Source organism: Somniosus microcephalus, chromosome 3, assembly GCF_052327205.1.
Source record: "Somniosus microcephalus isolate GS21.2 chromosome 3, FLI_Smic_1.0, whole genome shotgun sequence".
Taxonomy (NCBI): Eukaryota; Metazoa; Chordata; class Chondrichthyes; order Squaliformes; family Somniosidae; genus Somniosus; species Somniosus microcephalus.
In genome coordinates, this window is record NC_140989.1 from 286,591,195 (window position 1) to 286,611,886 (window position 20,692).

The 20,692-nt window shown below is 45.5% G+C and overlaps 1 protein-coding gene across 1 annotated transcript in view; it reads left to right on the forward strand.

The window, feature by feature from the left end:
• The window catches only part of ak4 (adenylate kinase 4), a 98,079-nt gene that overhangs the window by 48,605 nt on the left and 28,782 nt on the right, over positions 1 to 20,692 (forward strand). The window contains exon 5 of the mRNA XM_085982704.1: positions 5,471 to 5,589. Within this exon, the coding sequence (XP_085838830.1) occupies positions 5,471 to 5,589 (119 nt within the window). The remainder of the gene's footprint in view (positions 1 to 5,470; positions 5,590 to 20,692) is intronic.

The window sequence follows — 20,692 nt, forward strand, 5'->3', positions numbered from 1 at the left end:
AATTCTTCCTTTGTATTCTAAAGTCTCAATTGAAGTTCTGTTGTAATGATCGTGATTAAATGGCACGAGGTACGAGTTCAGGTTATAACTGATCATTTTTTAAAGAATTAATCATTAAAATCTTAATCCAAGCATAACCTTTTAAAGAACTAGGTTAAATATATGTTTACTTGAATGGTAATTAAGAAAAAACACAAGCAGCATTCAAGACCATAACATATACAATCAACTGATCTTATTTACTGCAACACCTTGGTATGAGGTTCTGCTGTCCTCCCACGTTAGAGCTAGAAATACTTCAAATTTAAATATGACTGTCTCTTTGTTCTGTTCTCCTTTAACCCATTGTTGTGTATGTACCTTTAAGAGAATAACTGGTCTCAGACTGCAGTACCGGCAGTGACCACCCCTGTATAAAAGGCGCTAGAGAGCCTCTGTTGTTTAGTTTCGTTATTGACTTCCACCAGTAAAGATCTGTTTGTTTTCACTCCTGCTAGTCCGTGTCTCAATCATTCACGGACTTAACACTGGCGACGAGTAAGAAACGTACTTACCTGCAACTCGGCAGCAGCTCTGACGACGTTGTTGAAGGTCGGAGCCAGAAGAAAGAAAAAAATAATAAAATAAAGTCCATTGAAACTCGAGAAACGGGCGTCGACCGTCAATCATCGGGTTCAAAACTTGCAGGAGTGACTTTCCAGAGCCAGGCTGGGTTCCTCGGTCCGTGGTTTCCCAGCTAATCGGGCTGGTGGCAGGTAGTGCTCTGATCCTTCCTGGGCTGCGGCGGGCTGAAGCTCGATCGGGTGGCTTTTCAACGGGGCCGGGCAGCGAGTCAGGAAGCAAAGAGAGAGAGAGAGGGTGGAGCACACAGGGCGCGGCCGGTGTTTCGAAGCCAGGCAGCGTTCGGACCTAAGAGGGAGGGAAGTGTCCCAGAGGGTCCGCTCCACAACGGGAAAGTAATAAAAGAAAATGAATCAATATTTAACGCGCAGGAAACCGTGGAAAGCAGCGCTAACAACAGCGGGGAAGAAAAGCGCGGGAGGCGCCATTTTGTTAAATCGGGGAAGAAGGCAAAGCGCGGGAGGCGCCATTTTAGATTTGCAAGATGCCGAAGACTGGCTGTATCACTGCTTTTGATAATACATTAGAGGACTGGACCACGTATGTGGAAAGAGTCGAGGTATATTTCGAGGCAAACGAAATAGCGGAGGGGAAAAAGGCATCGATATTGCTAAACTTAATGGGCGCTAGAACGTACGGCCTATTGCGGGATCTGATTACTCCAGCCAAACCGAAGGCGAAGAGTTTTAACGAAATTGTTGCTGTTCTACAGGAACACTTAAACCCTGCACCGCTGTTGATAGCAGAAAGATTCAAATTCCACAGGAGAACTCAGCACAAAGATGAGAGCAATGCTGAGTACCTTACGGAACTACGCAAGCTATCAAAGCACTGCCAGTTCGGAGCAGGACTGGCAGATACCCTACGGGACAAATTTGTCTGTGGACTCCTGAGTGAAGGAACACAGAAGAAGTTACTCGCAGAAAAAGAGCTGACGCTAGATAAGGCTTTCAGCGTGGCAGTATCGTATGAAGCAGCAGCCAGGGGAGCTGCAGAAATTCAACAAAAACCACAGGAATACGGCACCCACGAAATGACACGGGGATTTGCAAAATGTTATCGCTGCGGCAGAACTAACCATGACCAGAAGGACTGCTGGTCCAAAGACAAAATATGCAGACAATGCGGGAAGATTGGACACATTGCACGAGTTTGTAGGTCTGGGAAGAAAACCAGCGACAACAAAAAGGCTACTAAGGAACTGTACAAGAAAGTACAAAAGATGACGGACAGTAGTTCCGAAGACCAGATGAGCGATAGTGAATCCGAGAACAGGAGATTAAGCTGTCTCAAACTTCACAATATAATCGCAAAAGAGGATCACCGAACCATTTGGGTCACCCTCACGATAGCAGGGTCCCAAGTTAAAATGGAATTGGATACAGGATCAGCGCTAACCGTCATGAATCGACGAGACTACGAGCAGCTATTTTCACACATACCCTTGAGAGAGACATCCATCGTCTTGACGACGTATACAGGGCAAAAAGTATACCCCAGAGGAAAAATAAGGGTGCCTGTCGAATACAATGGCAAGAAAATATGGAAATTGTATCTCTACATACTGCCAAATGGTGGACCACCGTTATTGGGACGGGAATGGATCAGGAAGATAAACTTAGATTGGCATTCCATTCATGCAATGACGGTGGACGGTAAAAAAGATGAAGACTTCACTGCTGGACGATTGTCAACAATCTTATCTAACGCCAAAGAGGTATTTCAACAAGAACTGGGCACGCTTAAAGGCGTAACCGCCTCGATAAAAATAGAAGAGAATGCAGTTCCCAAGTTTTTCAAAGCGAGACCGGTACCATATGCAATTCGCCCAGCTGTCGAGGCAGAGCTGGAGAATCTGGAAAAGGCAGGCGTGTTGTCTAAGGTCGACTGGAGCGAGTGGGCGACACCCATCGTTCCTGTCATGAAGAAAACGTTAAGCAATAAGTCCGGAGAGCCAAGGAAGATTCGCATCTGTGGGGATTTCAAGGTGACGGTGAACCCTGTCCTTCGCACTGTACAATATCCTCTTCCAAGGATAGAAGACATCTTCGCCTCGCTGTCTGGAGGAAAGCGTTTTACAAAAATTGACCTAGCACAAGCATATTTGCAGATGGAGGTTGAAGAGTCCTCTAGGAAGTATCTCACGATAAACACTCACAAAGGTCTTTACCAGTATCATCGATTGGTATTCGGAGTAGCATCGGCTCCGGCGATATGGCAAAGAGCGATGGAACAAGTCCTGCAAGGGATTCCGGGGACTCAGTGTTACTTGGACGACATCCTTGTAACAGGTGAAGATGACAGTGAACACCTTAACAACCTAGAACAGGTGCTCACTAGACTACGGGAACATGGGCTGCGAGCCAACCGCCCCAAGTGCGAATTTTTTAAGAAACAGATATTGTATTGTGGCCACGTGATTGATGAAGAGGGGTTACATAAGTCCCCTGACAAAATTGAAGCGGTTGTTAAGGCCCCAGCGCCTGAAAATGTGTCGCAACTGAGGTCATTCCTCGGGTTGGTGAATTACTATCATAAGTTTTTGCCGAATTTGTCGACAATTCTGCACCCACTGAACGCCCTGCTACGAATGGGGGTAGCATGGAAATGGAGCGATGATTGTAAGCGTGCTTTTCGGAAGAGTAAGGACTTAATCACTTCAAAGGAAGTATTAGCTCACTACAACCCAGCACTGCCAATCAGGCTGGCGTGTGATGCGTCTCCCTTCGGCATTGGGGCGGTACTGTCGCATAAATTCCTTGATGGTTTGGAGAGGCCGATAGCTTTTGCGTCACGCTCGTTAACTTCTGCCGAGCGTAACTACGCCCAGATTGACAGAGAGGCCCTCAGCCTAGTGTGGAGGGTGAAGAAGTTCAATCACTATCTGCACAGTCAAAAATTTACTCTACTAACCGATCATCAACCTCTTGTCTCCATTTTCAACCCTCAGAAGGGCGTACCGATAATGACAGCACAACGGCTGCAGAGATGGTCCCTTTTCCTAGGGGCACACCAATATGACATCGAGTACAAAGGAACTAAACAGCATGGAAATGCTAATGGATTGTCACGTCTACCGTTGCCGACGGTGGAAGAAGAAGACCTTGCAGTGGATCCAATGGAGTTATTCCACTCGACCATAGTCGAATGTCTTCCTGTGATGAATGCAAACATAGAAAAGGAAACATGGAATGACCCGACACTATCACGGGTCTATGATTTAACGGTGAAGGGATGGCCAGCACATGGCGAACCACTGCTGCCAGCATTCTCGCCGAGAAGAGAACAGCTGTCAGTGTGCAGAGGAACCTTGATGTGTGGATTCAGAGTAGTAATTCCACCTAAGTTGACAGATAGAGTGCTCAATGAGCTTCATGAGGGTCATCTGGGTGGGGTAAAAATGAAGAACTTAGCCAGAGCGTTTGTGTGGTGGCCGGGAATCGATAGAGAAATCGAAGAGATGACCAAGAGCTGTGCAGGATGCCAGAAGGTCCAAAACGCCCCACCACAAGCTCCTCTGCATCCATGGGAGTGGCCCTCATCTCCATGGCAAAGGGTGCACATTGATTTTGCTGGTCCCTTTATGGACTCGATGTTTTTAATTGCGGTGGATGCACATTCAAAGTGGCCAGAGGTAATAAAAATGTCCTCAACCACCACGGAAAAAACTATCACAGTTTTACGAACCATATTCGCCAGGAATGGGCTGCCTGAACAGATTTGCTCTGACAATGGACCACAGTTTGTGTCTGAAGAGTTCCGGAGGTTCTTAAAGAACAATGGTGTTAAGCATTACACATCTGCCCCATATCATCCAGCCACTAATGGATTGGCCGAGAGGTTTGTCCAAACATTCAAGAAGGCTATCAAGGCAATGTGTAATGAAGAGATACCCCTACAACACAAGGTGGACAACTTCTTGTTTGCCTACCGGAATGCGACACATGCGGTTACCAACCAAACTCCAGCCATGATGTTCTTCAATCGAAGACTACGATGCCGCTTGGATTTGGTTAAGCCAAACGTCCGAAGAGATGTGGAGAACAGGCAGTTTCAGAATATGAATGAAAGGCCGACCAGGAGTTTTAAGATAGGGCAACCAGTTTTGGCCCGGGACCACCGCACTGAGAAATGGCAGCCAGGAACGATTTGTACACGACAAGGACCTCTCATGTATACCGTGGACGTTGGGGAGAGCATTGTAAGACGCCATGCTGACCAGATTCTAGAGTCACTGGAAAACGTCAACTCCACACCACGATCTGATACACCTGGTAATGAAATCGACGTTCCAATTGCAGCTACCGCAGAACCGGTAATATTGGAAGCAGATGAACCAAACAACGACATTGATTCCGACTCAACATTGCCAGAAGAACCTGTTACCCCAAAGAGGCGTTATCCAGACAGAATCAGGAAGCCTCCTCAAAGACTGAACTTATAATTGCTTAAACTTAACCAATGTATCTAGCAACAGTAATTGTGATTGTAATTCATTATCATTTAGTTGTTAAATGAATGTTATGTACTGTTTATCTAAAAGGGGAGGAATTGTTGTGTATGTACCTTTAAGAGAATAACTGGTCTCAGACTGCAGTACTGGCAGTGACCACCCCTGTATAAAAGGCGCTAGAGAGCCTCTGTTGTTTAGTTTCGTTATTGACTTCCACCAGTAAAGATCTGTTTGTTTTCACTCCTGCTAGTCCGTGTCTCAATCATTCACGGACTTAACACCCATAGTGTTGGCTATTTCAAAGATACAGTACTGCCATTAACATAGTTACTGTATGGGATTTTTCCTGAAAATCACTTTTCTGTATTGTGATTTAACTGTTGTTTTTTCATGCAGGGAATTGATGACATTACTGGGGAGATTTTAATCCAGCGTGACGATGCCAAGCCAGAAGTGGTCGCATCTAGACTGCGCCAGTACAAAGATGTTACAAAGCCAGTTATAGATCTATACAAGTTAGTAAACAAGAAATTTCCATTTATTTAAAGCCTTTGATGTAGCAACATGTCCTGAGGTGCTTCACCGTTCATGGTAAGAAATGAGCAGAAGTTGAGGGGAATTTAAGGACGGTGGCTGATGAGGTAAGTTTTTGAAAGTGGGGAAGGAAGAAGCAAGGCAAGGTGGTTTCGGAAAGTTGTATATTTATTTTGATTTGCTTAGAGTGATTTAAGTGATAATTTAACAACTCATACACTCTCATTTACTACCTTTGGCTCACTCCCCTTTTTAAATGCAAAGCTGTTTGTATCTGTGAATGGACAACAATTGAATTTACAGATTCAGATACAGATGGCTAATTGATCCTTTGTCACCACCGCCCCCCCCCCCCGCCCCTGCCACCGCCCCCACCTACTGCCACCCTCATTCATGTCTATTAATAAGTAATTAAAGAGCTGCAATTTTACAATCTATGCAAGCACAGTACAGGGACTATTTCCATTGGAGCAGATAAGGTAGAGTAGATTTAAGAGAGATTGTATTAAGAGTGAAAAGGGAAAGATTATTTCCTCCAGTTAGAAAGTCTGTGACAAGGGGTTGTCGATATAAAATTATCACTGAAAGTGAGAAAGAAAAAGTTCGGAAAATGTCTTTCTGCAGAGAGTTGTGGGAGCATGGAATGCTTTGTCAAAGGGAATAGTTGAGACAGGGACCATTGCATGGTTTTAAATTTGTTCTCAGGCTGTCAGGCTGACAAGGCTGCATTTATTGCCCAACCCTAGTTACCCTAGTGCTATCAGTCTCTCCCAATCCTTTGTGCACTTTATTTCTCCTTTCTAATGGTACATCCTGGTGCCCATCAGTTCCTGGTCAGTGATGATCCCCAGGATGTTGATGGTGGGGGAGTTAGTGATGGTGGTGCTATTGAAGGTCGGCGGAGGTGACTGGACTTTCTCTTATTCGAGATGGTCATTACCTGGTGTAGTGTATGTACCTTTAAGACAGAACTACTTTTACAGCCCCTGTATACTGTAGTACCGGCAGTGACCACACCTGTATATAAGCCTTGCGCATGCCTCTGTACCCCCAGTCTTGAGACTACCCTCCTCCAGTAAATATCTGTTTATTGTTAAGTTACAGCATCTGTGTGGTTATTGAAAAACATCATACTCTCAGAATCACGGATCTAACAGTGGCGACGAGTGTCGATTTGAATTTACCTGCAACTCTGCATTTCCCTTCGAGGATTCGCTCTGGGAGGGCGGTGTAAGAAAGTCGAGGCCAGGAACACGGGCGTCGACCATGAGCAACCGCCCAGTCGTCCGGCAGAGAGCGAACATCGCAGGGGAGGCTGTGGAGAGCCGGGCTTGGTTCCCCAGCCACGACGATCAGCAAGAGACTGACGACAGGTACAGCGCAGACCCTTCCCGGACAGCGGCGGCTGGAGCCGACCGATGGCGGAGAGACAGCCGAGCAGCGTCGACGATGTAAGACAGAGGGTGAAGCGCACAGGGCGCAGCCGGGGGTTGAAAACCGAGTGGCGTCGAGAAAAAAAAAAACATAACGGAGAGAGAGAGGGTAAAGCAACAGCCGGGTTCAGGACAGAGCGGCGGAAACGAAAAAAAAAAACGCGCAGAGCACAGCCAGGGCTCAAGGGCTGAACAGTGTCCGCAGGGAGAAGAAGGGAGAGCGCGGGAGATGCCATTGAGCCACGGAGAAGAAGGAAGAGCACGGGAGACACCATTTTTAGAAGCCGCAGCAGAGAAGAAGGGCGAGCGCGGGAAGGAAGGAAAGCGCGGGAGACGCCATTTTGTGCCAGCGGAGAAGAAGGGGAAGCGCGGGAGACGCCATTTTTGACAGTTAAATCACACCCAGGGATGCCGAAGAGTGGCAGTATCTCTACGTTCGACAATGAAGTCGAAGATTGGGCGACATATGTGGAACGTATTGAGGTGTACTGCAGGGCGAATGAAGTGCCAGATGCTAGGAAAGCACTGGTTTTGTTAAATTCCATGGGTGCAAAAACTTATGGGTTACTGCGAAATCTAATAACCCCAGAGAAGCCAGTGAACAAGAATTTCGAAAGCATAGTAGAAATCCTACAGGACTACTTAAACCCCACACCGCTGCTGATAGCAGAACGATTTAAGTTCCATAAAAGGAACCAACACAAAGACGAAAGCAATGCTGAGTACCTAACGGAACTGCGCAAGCTATCGAAACACTGCCAGTTTGGAGCGGGACTAGCAGATACGTTAAGGGACAAGTTTGTGTGTGGGCTACAAAGTGAAGGAACCCAGAAACGGCTTCTATCAGAAAAGGATCTTACGCTGGACAAGGCTTTCAGTATGGCCGCAAGGGGCGCTGCAGAGATACAACGGAGACCGCAAGAATATGGCACCAATGAAATGTCCTATGGAACAGGGAATTGCTATCGCTGCAGCAGAACAACACATGATCAGAAGGATTGTTGGTTCAAGGACCAAGTGTGCAGACAGTGTGGAAAAGCAGGACACATAGCAAGAGTCTGCAGGTCTGGGAAGAAAACCAACAGCAAGAAATCTCCACAGGAGAAGTACAAAAAGGTACACCAGGTGATGGACAGTAGTTCAGACAAACAGAAAAGTGACACAGACTCCGGAAGCAAGGAGCTGGGTTGTCTGAAACTACATAAGGTAACCAAAATGGAGGATCACCAGACTATCTGGGTTACACTCAAGATAGACGGAGTCCAAGTGAAAATGGAATTGGACACAGGATCAGCCCTAACAGTCATAAACCAAAGGGACTACAAGCGGCTATTTTCACATATACCCTTGAAAGCTACAGAGATTGTCTTGAAGACGTACACGGGGCAAAAAGTCTACCCCAAAGGAAAAATAAGGGTGAAAGTGATATATAAAGGCCAGGAAATACCTAAAATGGATATATATGTATTGCCAGATGGAGGACCACCACTGCTAGGACGTGAATGGATCCGGAAGATACAATTAGATTGGCATTCCATACAGGCATTGAAGGTTGAGGCCAAAAAGGATGACGACGTCACACCTGGACGACGTCAAAAATGCTAACTGATGCAAAAGAAGTGTTCCAGGAGGGACTCGGAACACTAAAAGGCATAACGGCAACGATTAAAATAGAGGAAAATGCAAGCCCAAAGTTTCTTAAGGCCAGACCAGTGCCTTATGCGATCAGACCAGCTGTCAAAGCAGAGCTGGAAGGGTTGGAACGTTCAGGAGTACTGTCCAAAGTGGACTGGAGCAAGTGGGCTACACCCATCGTTCCTGTAATGAAGAGGTCGTTGAGTAATACACCTGGGGAACCAAAGAAGGTCCGCATCTGTGGGGATTTTAAGGTGACAGTGAACCCAGTCCTTCACATGGTACAATATCCACTTCCACGAATTGAGGATATTTTCGCCTTGCTATCTGGAGGTAAACGCTTCACCAAAATTGATCTAGCCCAGGCGTACTTGCAAATGGAGGTAGAAGAAGCTTCGAAACAATACCTTACGATTAACACTCATAAAGGTCTCTATCAATACAACCGGCTGGTGTTTGGGGTAGCATCGGCTCCGGCTATCTGGCAAAGGGCAATGGATCAAGTCCTGCAAGGGATTCCAGGGACCCAGTGTTATTTGGACGACATCCTGGTCACGGGCGAAAATGACAGTGATCACCTCGCCAACTTAGAGAAGGTGCTCACCAGATTAAAGGAGTATGGGCTACGAGCTAATCGCCACAAGTGCGAGTTTTTCCAGAAACAGATCTCGTATTGTGGCCACGTCATCGATGAAGAGGGGTTACGTAAGTCCCCTGAAAAGATTGAGGCAGTAGTCAAGGCTCCAGCACCGGAAAATGTGTCACAACTGAGGTCGTTCCTCGGGCTGGTAAACTACTACCACAAGTTCTTACCAAATTTGTCCACGGTATTACACCCACTGAACACCCTACTGCAAACAGGGGTACCATGGAAGTGGAATGACGAGCGTAGACGAGCTTTCCAGAAGTGTAAAGAATTGATCACATCAAAAGAGGTGTTGGCCCATTTCAACCCAGCACTACCAATTCGTTTGGCATGTGATGCATCACCCTATGGTATTGGAGCGGTGCTGTCGCACAAATTCCCAGATGGGTTGGAGAGGCCAGTAGCCTTTGCGTCTCGGTCACTAACCTCAGCCGAGCGCAACTACGCCCAGATCGACAGGGAGGCGCTCAGCCTAGTATGGGGAGTAAAAAAATTCAACCACTATCTGCATGGGCAGAAGTTCACCTTGCTGACTGACCACCAACCACTTGTCTCCATCTTTAATCCTAAGAAGGGCGTTCCAGTGATGACTGCACAACGGTTACAAAGATGGTCCCTGTTTCTAGGGGCGAATCAATATGAAATAGAATATAAAGGCACGAAACAGCATGGAAATGCTGATGGGCTATTGCGCCTGCCACTGCCTACTGTGGAGGAAGCACCAGCAGTGGACCCTATCGAGATATTTTATTCGTCAATAATTGAACGATTGCCAGTAACGAATGCGGATATAGAGAAGGAGACCCGCAATGATCCGACGCTGTCTCGGGTATATGATTTGACGGTGAGGGGATGGCCAACACATGGCGACTCACTGTTGCCAGCATTCTCATCCAGAAGAGAACAGCTGTCAGTATGCCAGGGGACAGTGATGTGTGGATCCAGAGTGGTGATTCCACCCAAGTTAAGGGAGAGAGTGCTAAATGAGCTACATGAAGGTCATCTGGGGGGAGTGAAAATGAAAAGCCTTGCTAGGGCCGGGAATCGATCAACAAATCGAAGACCTAACCAAGAGCTGCTCAGGATGCCAGAAGGTCCAAAATGCACCACCACATGCCCCTCTACACCCATGGGAGTTGCCCTCCTCTTCATGGCAACGGGTACATATTGATTTCGCTGGTCCATTCATGGACTCAATGTTCTTAATAGCAGCGGATGCTCATTCGAAGTGGCCTGAGGTGATAAAAATGTCCTCAACCACTACAGAGAAAACGATTGCAGTCCTACGGACCATATTTGCCAGAAACGGCTTGCCAGAGCAGATTTGCTCTGATAATGGACCACAGTTTGTGTCCGAAGAGTTTCGAAAATTTATGAGAAGGAATGGGGTAAAGCATTACACAACCGCCCCGTATCATCCAGCCACAAATGGATTGGCTGAGAGGTTCGTACAAACCTTTAAGAAGGCGATAAAGGCCATGTGCGACAATGAAATTCCACTACAGCATAAGGTGGACAATTTCTTATTAGCCGACCGAAACGCGACACATGCAGTTACCAACCAGACCCCGGCCATGATGTTCTTTAACCGAAGGTTGAGATCTCTTCTGGACTTGCTCAGACCAAATGTGCGAAGAAATGTTGAGGACAAACAATTCCAGCACATCAATGAGAAGCCGACAAGGAGCTTCAATGTAGGACAACCAGTCTTGGCCCGTGACTACCGAACAGAGAAATGGCAACCCGGAACGATATGCACAAGGCAGGGGCCATCAATGTACACAGTGGATGTCGGGGCGAACATTGTGAGATGCCACGTCGATCAGATCTTAGCATCACAGGAACGAGTCAACCCCATGTCTCGAGTACCTGGGGATGAACCCGACATACCGGTAGCATCTACCTCAGAACCAGTAGCAGTGGAAACCGATGAACTACCCGAGGAAAAGGGGCCAGAATCGCCTCTGCACCAAGAATAAGAACCTCAGGAAAGGCGCTATCCCGAAAGGGTCAGGAAGCCGCCCCAAAGACTGAATCTATAAATGGACTATTGTTGTTTAATGTACATGTTAAAGTGTTAATTGTTATTTGAATATTAGGGGTACTACTAATCTAAAAGGGGAGGAATTGTAGTGTATGTACCTTTAAGACAGAACTACTTTTACAGCTCCTGTATACTGTAGTACTGGCAGTGACCACACCTGTATATAAGCCTTGCGCATGCCTCTGTACCCCCAGTCTTGAGACTACCCTCCTCCAGTAAATACCTGTTTATTGTTAAGTTACAGCATCCGTGTGGTTATTGAAAAACATCATACTCTCAGAATCACGGATCTAACACCTGGCACCTGTGGCACAAATATTACCAAGTCTGGATGTTATCCAGGTCCTGCTGCAGGCTGGCATGAATTGCTTCATTGTGGGAGAAGTTATGAATGAAGCTCAATACTAGAATTGTCAGAACAGCCCCAATCCTGACCTTGAGACAGAGGGAAATCATCAATGAGGCAGCAGAAGATGGTTGGGTTGGGAATGCGTCCCTGATGAACTCCTGCAGTGATGTCCTGGGACTGTGATGACTGGCCTTCGACAACCACAGCCATCTTTCTTTGTGTTAGATTTTATTTTATTTGTTTATGGGATGTGGGCACCTCTGGCAAGGCCAGCATTTATTACCCATCGCTAATTGCCCTCAAGAAGGTGGAGGTGAGCCGCCTTCTTGAACCACTGCAGTCCGTATGGTGATGGTACTCCCACAGTGCTGTTAGGGGCGGAGTTCCAGGATTTTGACCCAGCAACCATGAAGGAACGGTGATATATTTCCAAGTCAGAATGGTGTGTGACTTGGAGGAGAACTTGGAGATGATAGTGTTCCCAAGTGCCTGCTACCCTTGTCCTTCTAGGCGGTAAGGTCACAGGTTTGGGAAGTGCTGTTGAAGAAGCCTTGGCGAGTTGCTGCAGTGCATCTTGTAGAACCACTGCAGCAACGGTGGTGGAAGGAGTGAATGTTTAAGGTGGTGGATGGGGTGACAATCAAGCGGGCTGCTTTTTCCTGGATGATGTCAAGCTTCTTGAGTGCAAGTGGAGAGTATGCCATCACACACCTGACTTGCGCCTTGTAGATGGTGGAAAGGTAGTCCTGAGGTGAGTCACTTGCCACGGAATACCCGGTCTCTGACCTGCTATTGTAGCCACAGTATTTATGTGGCCGGTCCAGTTAAGTTTCCGGTCAATGGTGACCCCCAGGATATTGATGGTGGGGAATTCAGTGATGGTAATGCTGGTGAAGGTCAAGGGGTGTTGGTTAGACGTTCTCTTGTTGGAGATGGCCATTGCTTGGCTCTTGTGTGGTGCGAATATTACTTGCTACTTATCAGCCCAAGCCTGAATGTTGTCCAGGTCTTGCTGCATGCTGGCACGGACTGCTTCCTTATCTGAGGAGTTGCGAATGGAACTGAACACTGTGCAGTCATCAGCGAACATCCCCACTTCTGACTTTATGATGGAGGGAAGGTCATTGATGAAGCAACTGAAGATGGTTGGGCCTAGGACACTGCCCTGAGGAACTCCTGCAGCAATGTCCTGGGGCTGAGATGATTGGCTTCCAACAACCACAACCATATTCCTTTGTGCTAGGTATGACTCCAGCCACTGGAGAATTTTTCCTTTGATCCCGATTGATTTCAATTTTACTAAGACTCCTTGCTCTGAAGGACATTAGTGAACCAATCTGGAACTTATGTGAGTTGTTTTCCTGGTGCTAGCTCACAAATGACCACAATTAATTTCATAATTTGCTTCTGGGTTGCTAGTCCAGTACCATAACCGCTAGGCTACTATACACTTTTAAGAGAAAAGTAGATTAATGTTTAAAGCATTTACAAGGCTATAGGGATGAGCAGGGCAGTGTGCGTAGTTTTGGATTGTTCTTGTAAAGAGGCGGCACAAACACGATGGACAGAATGGCCTCCTTTTGTGATGTAAACTACTATGGTTCTTATTCAATCAGAAGATTAGTTTGGAAATCTATTTCAAGCTATTATGGTGGGGGAGATCTCTCTAATTTGGTTAATATGTAATATTGGTCAACACGATTCTTCTAGAAGTAGTCAATCCACAATCCCGCAGGTGGAAGCAGGAGAGGGATAATGGGTGTGCAAAATTTGTTTCCAGTTGACCTCTGCATGCATATAGCTATGTGGTTATTTTTTCCGTTTGCTACTGATAAGTTTCTACTTCCAACCTCATACACTATTGTCTTGAAAGCAGTGACTTTTGCTAGGATACAGTCCACAGGCACCAATTCTGTCTGCTTCATTGTCCAGTTAGCTGTTCTTTATATGTGAACCCAGGCAGTGAGTAGCAGCAGACTATTCCACCCAGAGGGCGTCACGGATGATCCCAATCCCATTCTTACTCAAAGTCCACATATATTCACTGTTCAGCTAATAATCAGAAACGGGATCGTTGACATTTTTTTCTCTGCCTAGCTTGGGGATACTGAGGCCAATTGTCGCATTCCCCCACTGCTACTCTGAAGTCTGCCAATTTAGCCCAGATCTGGGATTAAACTTGGAACTTTACCAATCTGTATTGTTGGGAACCACACCACATGTTGCATTAACTTGTTGAGCCTTTGGGAAGCCCAGGAGTCCGAATCAAGAATAGTTTATTGAAATTCCCAATGGAGAACAGAGACCCAAGAGTCTTGACAGTCACCTCTACAGTTTGTAAACAGACCACTTCTTGGTTTGAACTGTTTCATTGCAGAGAAAGAGAACAGCTTTCTATCATTTAAATGAAAAGTCATTTGTACAATGCAATACATGTTTTGGTGCAATTTGCATCGCTGAACCACAGTATTCAGCTAACAGATAAAAAAGGTTTTTCAAACATTTGCTAAGACAATGGTCCTTTAATGGGGGAAACAAAGTATCTCTGAAAAAATTGTTATCTTTGAGAAAGAATACATTAGTAAAACTTAAACAAAGATACAGATTGGACTGGTCTCTGTCCAAAACAAAAACTGTAGTGTCTTTGTGGCTTCCAATATCAGCCGACTGTTGGCACCGCTTCACTGATCCAAAGTATGACCCCGATTCACAGTTGCGTCACAATCCAGATAGAGAAAATGTGCTGAATAAATGCAGGACCATTGTAAAGTAATGTTCTCCAGCTGCAGTGACATTCCTCAAGAGATCTCTGTATTTTAGGATTCGTAGTCAGGCATAGTCTTGGGTGCAACTTAAATTGTGAACCCAGAATCACATAATATGGGTCGGAATTGGTCCTTGTTGCACCCATTTTCGGGGGCAAAAGTGACCAATTTCTCTGTGCCCTCAGGATGCCTGATAAAGTCTGACTGGTCTCAGATAGAAACATAGAAACATATAGAAGATAGGAGCAGGAGTAGGCCATTCGGCCCCTCGAGCCTGCTCCGCCATTCGATGAGATCATGGCTGATCATCCAAACTCAGTACCCCGTACCTGCCTCCTCCCCATATCCCTTGATACCTTTAGCTCTAAGAAATATATCTAACTCCTTCTTGAATATATTTAAAGACTTGGCCTCAACCGCCTTCTGTGGTAGAGAATTCCACAGGTTCACCACTCTCTGGGTGAAGAAATTCTTCCTCATCTCTGTCCTAAATGGCTTACCCCTTATCCTTAGACTATGACCTCTGGTTCTGGACTCTCCGACCATCGGGAACATTCTACCTGCATCTAGTTTGTCCAGACCTGTCAGAATTTTATAAGTTTCGATGAGATCCCCTCTCATTCTTCTAAACTCCAGCGAGTATAAGCCCAATCGACCCAATCTCTCCTCATACGTCATTCCTGCCATCCCAGGGATCAGCCTTGTGAATCTTCGCTGAACTCCTTCCATGGCAAGAACATCATTCCTCAGATAAGGCGACCAAAACTGCACACAGTACTCAAGGTGTGGTCTCACCAAGGCCCTGTACAAGTGCAGCAGGACATCCTTGCTCCTGTACTCAAACCCTTTCGCGATGAAGGCCAACATACCATTTGCCTTCTTCACCGCCTGCTGCACCTGCATGCTTACCTTCAGCGACTGGTGCACAAGGACACCCAGGTTTCGTTGCACTTCCCCTTCTCCCAATCTATTGCCATTCAAGTAATAGTCTGCCTTTCTGTTTTTGACACCAAAGTGGATAACCTCGCATTTATCCACGTTATATTGCATCTGCCACGCTTCTGCCCAATCACCCAACCTGTCCAAATCATCCTGGAGTTTCTCGGTATCCTCCTCGCAGCACACATGCCCACCCAACTTTGTGTCATCTGCAAACTTGGAGATATTACATCTAGTTCCCTTATCTAGATCATTAATGTATATTGTGAATAGCTGGGGTCCAAGGACCGATCCCTGCGGTACCCCACTAGTCACTGCCTGCCACTCGGAAAAAGACCCGTTAATTCCTACTCTCTGCTCTCTGTCCGCCAACCAGTTCTCTATCCAAGTCAATACCTTGCCCCCAATCCCATGTGCCTTAACTTTACAGTTGTCAGATGTCCATGGCAAATGCTTAAAGCAAGCATTAGGCCCCTTCTATATGCTAATGAGGAGTCGAACACTTGTTTTAGGACCCCTGAGAAATTGGGCTGTCCTGAGCAGAGCTGTGCTTAGGTTTTCCTGGTGTGGATGTGGCCTAGCAAGCAGCTGCCACCAGAACTTTGATGTGGAGTCAAGAGGAACAATCCTGCTCCTCCAGGAGCGTTCCTCTTGGCTCCACACCACTCTCAAAGACCACAACCTGGCTGCAATCGGCCCCTCTCCTGTTTTACTTCTCTTCTCTTTTTCCTCCCCTGCTCTGGACTTAGCTGAGGGCCGCTGCTGGTGAGACAAGCAACTCGAAATTGATCATTAGGTAAGGAGTGAGTTGTCTTTGGAGGTTCAACAAGTGTTGGCAGATTTTTCACATTGTTGAGATAGGGTCCGAGGCCCTCGGGTCTGCCAGTTGGAGCGCTCGCTGTCTGTGCGCCATTGGTTATGCACCTGAAAACGGTATGAGTATAAAATTGGCAGGCGCTAAAGGACACTAGAGATTAAAGAAAGCAGCCAATTCGCACACAAACAACAATGCGATAAGAACCAAATACTGTAATCTGTTTTAGTGATGTTGGTTGAGGGATAATTAGTAGCCAGGCCACTGTAAAGAATTCCCCTGCTCTTTTTTGAAAAGAGGCCCCGTCTGCCCTCTCTTGTGTCTACCTGAGGGGGCAGACGGTTTAACATCTAATCTGAAGAACGGCACCTCTGACATTGCAACGCTCCCTCAGTACAGTACTGGAGTGTTAGCCTAGATTATCTGCTCAAGTCTCTGGAGTGGGGCTTGAACCAACAATCTTCTGACTCGGAGGCAAGAGTGCTAACACTGAGCCACAGAAACTTTTTTTCCCCCACAAAGTAGTAGATATGTGGTATATATTCCCATCAAAATCTTTCTTAAGATTAGTGGTAGGCCAGACGATTGGGAAATTTTTAGAAACCAGCGAAGGATGACTAAAAGAATTATAAAGAGAGAGAAGATAGATTATGGGAGTAAACTAGCTTCTACAGGTATATAAAAGGAAGGGAGTAGCTAAAGTAAAAGTTGGTCCCTTAGAGGATGAGACTTGGGAATTAATAATGGGAAACAGGGAAATGGCAGAGACGTTGAACAAATATTTTGTATCGGTCTTCACGGTAGAAGACTCTAAAAGCATCCCAATAATAGATAATCAAGGGGCTATAGGGAGGGAGGAATTAAAACTATCACTAGAGAAAAAGTACTAGGCAAACTAATGGGGCTAAAGGCTGACAAGTCCCCTGGACCTGATGACTTACATCTTAGGGTCTTAAAAGAAGTGGCTGCAGAGATAGTGGATGCATTGGTTGCAATGTACCAAAATTCCCTGGATTCTGGAGAGGTCCCAGCGGATTGGAAAACTGCAAATGTAACGCCCCTATTTAAAAAAGGAGGGAGACAGAAAGCAGGAAACTATAGATCAGTTAGTCTAACATCTGACATTGGGAAAATGCTGGAGTCCATTATTAAGGAAGTAGTAGCAGGACATTTAGAAAATCATAATACCGTCAAGCAGAGTCAACATGCTTTTATGAAAGGGAAATCATGTTTGACAAATTTGCTGGAGTTCTTTGAGGATGTAACAAGCAGGGTGGATAAAGAGGAACCAGTAGATGTAGTGTATTTGAATTTCCAGAAGACATTTGATAAGGTGCCACATAAAAGGTTACTGCACAAGATAAGAGCTCACGGGGTGGGTGTAATATATTAGCATGGATAGGGGATTGGCTAACTAACAGAAAACAGAGAGTCGGGATAAATGGGCCATTTTCCGGTTGGCAAACTGTAACTAGTGGGGTGCCACAGGGATCAGTGCTGGGGCCTCAACTATTTACAATTTATATTAATGACTTGGATGAAGGGACCGAGTGTAATGTAGCCAAATTTGCTGATGATACAAAGATAGGTGGGAAAGCAAGTTGTGAAGAGGACACAAAGAATCTCCAAAGAGATATAGATAGGCTAAGTGAGTGGGCAAACATTTGGCAGATGGAGTATAATGTGGGAAAATGTGAGGTTATCCACTTTGGTAGGAAAAATAAAAAAGCAAACTATTATTTAAATGGAGAGAGATTACAAAATACTGCAGTACAGAGGGATCTGGGGGTCCTTGTACATGAAACACAAAATGTTAGCATGCAGGTACAGCAAGTAATTAGGAAGGCAAATGGAATATTGGCCTTTATTGCAAGGGGGATGGAGTATAAAATAGGGAAGTCCTGCTACAACTGTACAGGGTATTGCTGAGACCACACCTGGAGTACTGCGTACAGTTTTGGTCTCCTTATTTAAGGAGGGATATACTTGCATTGGAGGCAGTTCAGAGAAGGTTCATTGGGTTGATTCCTGGGATGAAGGGGTTGTCCTATGAAGAAATGTTGAGCAGGTTGAGCCTATACCCATTGGAGTTCAGAAGAATGAGAGGTGATCTTATTGAAACATATAAGATTCTGAGGGGGCTTGACAAGGTAAATGCAGGGAGGATGTTTCCCCTCGTGGGGGAATCTAGAACTAGGAGGCATAGTTTCAGAATAAGGGGTCACCCATTTAAAACGGAGATGAGGAGGAATTTCTTCTCTGAGGGTCGTGAATCTTTGGAATTCTCTACCCCAGAGAGCTGTGGAGGCTGGGCCATTGAATATATTTAAGGTGGAGATAGACAGATTTTTGAATGATAAGGGAGTCAAGGGTTATGGGGAGTGGGCAGGGGAGTGGAGTTGAGGCCAAGATCAGATCAGCCATGATATTATTGAATGGCGGAGCAGGCTCGAGGGGCCAAATGGTCTATTCCTGCTCCTATTTCTTATGTTCTTATGAACTGTACACATATCTGGTTAAGAATGGAATTGAAGGCTTTTTATTTTATTGTGAAACCCAGGCCCATAAAGCAAGATACCACCAAGATTAAAAGGAGTAGGAAACTTAGGCAAAAAGTCATCATTAGTTGATTAGTTTAGGTTTCAACAACTTGTTGATTGCAGGAGGAAAACAGGACTGAGAGAGGTGAGCAGTTCCATGTTTTAAAGTCCTGGGAAAGAATAAATTAGATTCTCAGATAATGTGAGGAGATTTGGTTTGAACAAAGAGGGATGCAGGGAGGAAGAAATGGATGTATTGACACACATGATTAAATACTCCAATAGAACATTGTTGCTGAGACTAATTCCCAATCTTATTGTGTAACGACGTTATGAATGCACTCAAAAATACAAAGAGATCACTCACTGATTAGAGCAATTTTTCCAGAGCAGTCACTTGATGGCTGGTATGAGAATTGGAAAAATGTCACTATGCCACACCAGCACTAGGTGATGTTCTGAAGTCAGGGCCGAGGTGTTTTGTTGGCTCAGAAGGGAGGGAGTTTTACTTGGTGTCTATGCTTTACTTGAGCTTAGAATGGTTGATATTGACGCTTAACGTTTGAAATAGGAAAATGCTCCAATCTCTAGCACTCAACATTCTTCACTCACCTTGAGGAATACAAAATTCACCAACAAAGGCAAAACTAAAAGGAGACAAATTATCTACTTTAATAGCAAGCAACAGAAAAGAACATCACGTGTTTTGTGAAACAATGCAAGGTTTGCAAAATCCATTTTTCAGCTAGATTCTGAGACCAGCATCAGTGAATTAGTTCCTGGTATTTATACTGCTAAAATTGAATAAAATGGATAAGATGTTCATCATTGTAATTTTTAGTAACTGTTGTTAAAAGGGTTTTTGAGGTGCAGTTCTAATATTTCCACATAACAGGTATTTAATAAGAACATTGTTATACAACATGTATAGGTCTCAGATCAGTTACACCATTGTCTCGCTCATTGCTTTCTGCCCAGGGACAATGGTATTTAGTGCATAAAAACCTAACATACATGCACGATGCTCTGCTCATTGGCATTCAAATGCTGGTGTAATTTGAATGTCAGCTGTATGCTGACATAAAAAATATTGAACAACAACAACTTGTATTTATATAGCACCTTTTAAAGTAGTAAAATGTCCCAAGGTGCTTCACAGGAGCATTATAAAACCAAATTTGACACTGAGCCACATAAGGAGATAGTGGGACAGATGACCAAAAGCTTGGTCAAAGAGGTAGGTTTTAAGTAGCGTCTTAAAGGAGGAAAGAGAGGCGGAGAGTTTTAGGCAGGGAATTCCAGAGCTTAGGGCCTAGGCAACAGAAGGCACGGCCACCAATGGTGGAGCGATTAAAATCGATGATGCTCAAGAGGCCAGAATTAGAGGAGCACAGATATCTCAGGGGGTTGTAGGGCTGCAAGAGATTAGAGATAGGGAGGGGCAAGGCCATGGAGCGATTTGAAAACAAGGATGGGAATTTTAAAATCGAGGTGTTGCATAACCGGGAGCCAATGTAGGTCAGTGAGCACAGGGGTGACGGGTGAATGGGACTTAGTGCGAATTAAGACACGGGAAGCCGAGTTTTGGATGACCAAGTTTACGGAGAGTAGAAGGTGGGAGGCCAGCCAGGGGTGTGTTGGAATAGTCAAGTCTGGAAGTAACAAAGGCATGGATGAGGGTTTCAGCAGCAGATGAACTGAGGCAGAGGCGGAGACGAATAATGTTCCCGAGGTGAACGGAGTTCGTGGCGGGGTCCGAAGACAATGGCTTCAGTCTTCCCAATATTTAGTTGGAGGAAATTTCTGCTCATCCAGTACTGGATGTCAGACAAGCAGTCTAACAATTTAGAGTCAGGATCGAGAGAGGTGTTGGTGAGGTAGAGCTGAGCGTACATATGGAAACTGATGCTGTGTTCTCG